Source organism: Orbicella faveolata, unplaced genomic scaffold, assembly GCF_042242905.1.
Source record: "Orbicella faveolata isolate gen_17 unplaced genomic scaffold, um_ofav_v1 contig_35, whole genome shotgun sequence".
NCBI classification, from domain to species: domain Eukaryota; kingdom Metazoa; phylum Cnidaria; class Anthozoa; order Scleractinia; family Merulinidae; genus Orbicella; species Orbicella faveolata.
Window position 1 is genome coordinate 25,869,986 of NW_028301564.1, and position 5,471 is coordinate 25,875,456.

General features: G+C 38.7%; 1 protein-coding gene and 1 pseudogene across 4 annotated transcripts in view; both read right to left on the reverse strand.

The window, feature by feature from the left end:
• The window catches only part of LOC110043481 (uncharacterized), a 37,667-nt gene extending 33,943 nt beyond the window's left edge, over positions 1-3,724 (reverse strand). For 2 of the 4 annotated variants that reach the window (XM_020748932.2, XM_089274277.1), the window contains exons 1-2: positions 3,605-3,724; positions 573-1,533 (exon numbers count right to left, since the gene is read on the reverse strand). In XM_020748932.2, coding sequence (XP_020604591.2) covers positions 573-1,346 — 774 coding nt within the window. In that variant the 5' untranslated portion in view covers positions 1,347-1,533; positions 3,605-3,724. The other 2 variants (XM_089274278.1, XM_020748931.2) reach the window with 2 other exon arrangements.
• On the reverse strand, positions 3,597-4,082 carry LOC110043435 (ferredoxin-fold anticodon-binding domain-containing protein 1 homolog; annotated as a pseudogene).
• Positions 4,083-5,471: the final 1,389 nt, after the last annotated feature.

A 5,471-nucleotide genomic window follows, 5' to 3' on the forward strand; every position in this document is an offset into this window, starting at 1 on the left:
GAGCTTTAAACTTGGAACAACCATTTTATACTTCGACAATAGAAAAGTTATAAGGAACTGGCTCCAGTTTTATCAAAACTCAACCACATGGTACACACTGTAGTACAGGACATGGTAGAGATGGTTTAGTCCTTGTGGTAAAGATGAATCATTACAACATGTAGAGAATGACAACACGTACATAAGAAACTTAACACTACCAACTGAAAGTGTTTACATTTTTACTGTGTGCATGTGTGTTTGTTTGTTTGTGTCTTGACCTAAACATGTAAAATACCTTTTAACTGGCTGCCAGGCATTTTTAACTCTTGGTTTACGTTGGGTAGCCCGCACCCAATCATTTTTGTTTTCAATCTATAACATTGTCATACCTTTTTCCTAACTGTGGGGGTGAAAAAGTTTTTGTTGTTTTGTTGTTGTTGTTTTAATTAGCAACTTAAATAACAGAGAAAATTTAATGTTTAGTGTATATTAAGAATACAAATAAGACAAGTATATGAATACTAATACTACTGGATGGTGTCAAACAGATAGACAATTAATGGACGGTGAAAGACGTGTAATAGCCCTACCTCTAGGCCTGAAAACTGATCTTTAAACCTTTCATCCCTTGACCACAGCAGTCGTATATCAGAAATCCCGTACAAAGCCATAACCAAGTTATCAATGTCAATTTCAATCAGCCAACCACAGCAAATGTGTGGAGATTTGTCAGAATCCAATAAACCCCAAGTTAGTAACTGCCTCTCATTATGACAGAGTTTAATTTGCGTGGAAGCTTGAAAAAGGTTGCTGATAGAAACCTGTGGAGAGATGTTATGCCCAAGATAGTGGCTCTCCAACCTACAAAAAATGCATTTCTTTTGCTCAGCTAGATTTTCGCATTCACATCCAGTCCCTGCACTAGCTGCATTTCTGGCATTTTCAAATTTCATCTGCCTTTTGCTCTTTAATTGGACTGTCTCAAAGCCCACTGAAGTTGTATCAGAAAGGGGGTCTTCTTGGGATAAGCTTTGACAACCACTTTCTCTTTTTAAGTCTTCAAGAGAAGAACAAATTTCCCTGGTGAATGCTTGTAGGACACCATCCACATCTGCTTTCATTTTGGAAGCTGTTGTTGGCTCTGTGAAAGTCTGACCTGCCACAATTTTATGTCTAATGGGATGACTATAGGAGGATGGAGAAAAGAAGTCAAGCTCAGTACCACTAATAAGAAAGGAATGACAATTTGCTTGAAGCTTTCGAAGAACCCTGCTTGAAAGTGGCACATTGGCATCTCTTAATGATTTCTGAGATTTTAGAACTTCTTCTCCCTCAGTGTTCACCTGTTCAGCTTGTAGATTCATACTACCCACTGCTACGTCTGAATCGCTGTAATTGCCAAATGGTCCAACATTTGCATCACTGACATTGTGATTTGAGAAACCTCTCAGCTTGTTGACCAAAATAGAAACAGGGTTACCAGGAACACAACTGAGACCATCTTCTGGGCAGGGGTCTCTTAAGATGGTCTTGTAATTAGAAATAAAATTCCTGGTTAAGATAAAAAAAAGGGAAAAGTGGAAATTGGTAAGAAAAGACATCTAGGAAGAAAGCTATGAACAGTGTCTATGCCTGTGCACTGCGATGGAGCTCACAGCAAGTACATGTACATGTAATCTGTTCTCAAGATGGCAAAGCAATCCAAAACATTTCTCAAACTTTGTAATTGTTGAAAGACTAGTCTAGTCAGTGCAATTAAAAGTCATTCCATATTCTATGGTCCCAGTTCAAAGCAGATTTGCAGTGAGATTTACATGGCTTTGATGGTGATGTTTTATTCAAAGATGATGGATAGCATGACTTGTGGGTCAAGCTTCACTTCATACAAGAAATGAAGCAGATTAGGTAAGAAAGCATGTATCTGATTACAAGTTATGTCAACACTATCCTTATTTTAACCATCAAGACTGAACAGTGAACAATACATGACTTTGTACAGGTAAAATTAATGTTGATACAATACAAGCTTGTATTTATCAATACATGTATTAAAACTGTTTATTGAGATTTAGATAATATTTCAAGTTATTCAGATTGCATTTGGATTGGTCGAAATGCAGTAAGAACAAATCAGTGACAAACTAGGCTATTGCCTCATGAGCCACCTTTTTGTTCTCACCCAATTTTGATGTCATCTATGGTCAAGTACTGAACAGATGAACATGAATTTATTTGTTATATTGCTATGCACTTTTGAATGCTGGCAAAGGGCATTTATTGACATATAACTGTTTAAAGAAACTTGCTCCAAGTCTGGGACAGTTTCCAGCGGCATTCCTAGCACAAACACGAGTAAGTCCATTAATAGTGTGGAAACCTTTACCAAGCTGTCCACAGAAGCCTGCACTTCTATAGGAAGTATAATCTATACTTCTAAATGGATATACAGCAATCAAAACTAGCCCTATATTTTTGGAAAGTAAAAAACGAATTTTGATTATCAATGGCGCATGTACACTTGGCCAGGTTTGATTCCATTCTTAAACAAAGTGAAGGGGACAAAACCAAGTCCTCCTCAGTTTTGTCCTCTCTCAAGATTTCACTTGCCAGATAAAATTATCCATTTATCTAGAATGCATCAACAACTAAAAATTTGATTGGATTTTATGATTGAAATTCATGTCAGTGCATCTACTTGTACATCTACAACTTTACTTATCACAACACCTCTTTAATACATGTAGCTTCAGCAAACTCACATTGTAGTATTTAACAAAACTAGACATTATTTTTAGATATTTTCCATATTTTCCATTATTTCAGTTCAAAGTCATGCTCATCATAGTAATGCTCTGGTACAAGGCTGGCCCTACCATGGAGGGCTTGAAGCTACATTTACTTTACTGTTAGAGCGGTTTGCAATTGAGCATTGTAAAACCAAAACCAATTACTCAAACCGTAGTAAAACCGAAACCAAAAAAATTGCCTGATTACTTTTGACACTGACTCAATTCAAAACTGCTCTAGGTCTTTGAGCTTATGTCATTTGAAGGAGCTTGTGCTTAGAAGAATTTCTGCATCTGAGAATTTTTTAGGAGTAAGGGGGTGCGTTTATTAAGTGACTGATTTATAGATTGTTAAAATATGCATTTATTTTTGGGGGAGGGGCCTACATGTAAAGTTAATTTGAATTTTATGTAACACCCCATATTTATTTTGCTGGTAAAACAGAGGCAAAGAGGAGACTAGCAAAGGAAAACAAAATGCTCTTGTTACTATACTCAGCTATACTATGTGGAGGCGCAGTGGCCTTATGGTTATTGCGCTCACCTCCGGATCAGAGAGGTCCGGGTTCGAGCCCTGGTCAGGGTTATTGTGTTATGTTCTGTCGCTTCAAATGTAGCTTCAAAGACACTTACCGATCTCACGGTGTCTCTCTTCTCCCAGGTGTACAAATGGGTACCGGCCAATTTAATGCTGGGGGTAACCATGCGATGGAAGAACATCCCATCCAAGGGGGAGTAGAATACTCCAAGCCGTTTCATGCAACTTAAGGAGATAACACCCGACTTGGCTCGTACGCAGACTTTACCTACCTACAAGCTATACATGTACTACGAACCTGCTCTAGCGGCTTGAGAAACAACCTGTCAAGTGTTTCCATGCTCCCTTCTTGGGTTGTTCAAAGATGTCCCTCCCTGGCGTTGGCAAAGGCTCACACAAATATCCCCATTGTTGTCAACGTGATGTGTGGCACTTACAATGAACCGCTTCAAAAGCTCTTTCGACTTGCCGATATTTCATTTTCCACCAGTATGTGGGAAGTTAAAGATCACTCGGTCGAAGATTCTTGGGCCAAATTTTCCAGTCATATTCGTTGCGTCCACCTCATGCAAGATCTCGACATTCTTAAAAGCAGATAATTTATCGATGTTTTCAACAGCGAAGTGATTGTTCGTCAAGACAGCGCGCGAATCCAAAGATGTTGCCACGATCTTTACCGACTTCTCTGATAACGCTGACGCTAAGCAAACAGTGAATGAGAAGTTACCGTCCCTGCCAATTAAAACATTATTTGAAAAGAACTTTGGGTCAAATAGCCATAGTCAGACACTAAATCAGTGGCAGCTCTGGAGTCCGCCATTTTGTTTGCGCGGCATGTGTTAATGTTACATGTGGTGTAACAGTCATGTAAACTACCTGGGGCCCAGCTTCCAAACGTCATAGTAGTGCCTTGTATATTGTTGTCTTGCGGGCGGATTAGTCCGTAATATCTCCTTACATGTCGCAAGAAGGCATTTTATCCCTAGGAAGATCACGAAATCTCGATTTCTCATGGAAAGACGAAGTACTTTCGCTGGGCCGGGGAAGAAAATAAACTTGATGGTTGTTTCAGATCAGCAACAGATACCAGCCATGTCAGGTCTCCACAGGAGCATTGCAGCTGTCTGGAACTTGTGAGGGAAACCATCCCCGCTCTTTTAACACTGTCCTCACAAAGGACAGCTGGACAGAATAGGGTCGATAGGTGGATGTCAAAGATTTTTCCGGGTTTTGTAGACATGGGAGAGCAAGGTCATCATGTTCTCTTAAAATGTGCCAATGGCAACATTTTCTTTTTATTTGCCTTGATTTGCTGTTCAGCCTATTAAGTGTTGTAGTTACATGTAGTATAAAAGCTGACAAAAGCATCCCCTCCTCTTCTTATCCTTTTACAGGTATACAGGTGTTCCATATTTTGCAGCAATATCAGCATTGAAAACAGTAAGTCTGATTTATTTTATCTAATTAATTTGAAATACTCATCTTTTATTCAATGAAATATAGACCTTTTCATGTTTTCTGACAGGCAAATACAGAAAAATTACAGTGAATGTATGGGAAAAGTGAATAATCTAATGTCTAACAACTCACGGAAATTTCAACTTCTGAAATACATATGAATTAAAACCTAAAGATACCAGGGGGTAAATCCAGGAAAGATTATTGCAAATTTGCTACAGTTTAGAATGAAAAAATGGAACATGGAAGGAGCTAAGGTTATTATAGCAACCCCTTTCATGGACAAGTCTGGCTTGGTCTTCATTATGTCATGTCTGGGGAATACCATCAGGGATTAACCTTCAACCATACCCTACCTACCTATACCCAGGAATTGAATTTCAGGAACTGAAAGTGAACACCAGAAGTGGCATGGTGTAAAAAGACAGCCTGTCTGCTGGTCCCATTGATGAACATCATTTCAGGGCTATTGTGTTATAACTTAGTAAGAGAGTTACTAACACAACGTGCTGGTAAATGTCAGGTGAAAGACAATGCATATTTGGTCAACAACTCAACCTTTTCGGATAGCAAGATTTCACAGTGATTCTCTTTGCAGGAAATAGACCATTCATCAGGACAAATATAAATTTCTACATGAACATGCATCAGGACAAATATAAATGTCTACATGTCCGCTTGAAGAACTAATAATGTTATAGCCAAAA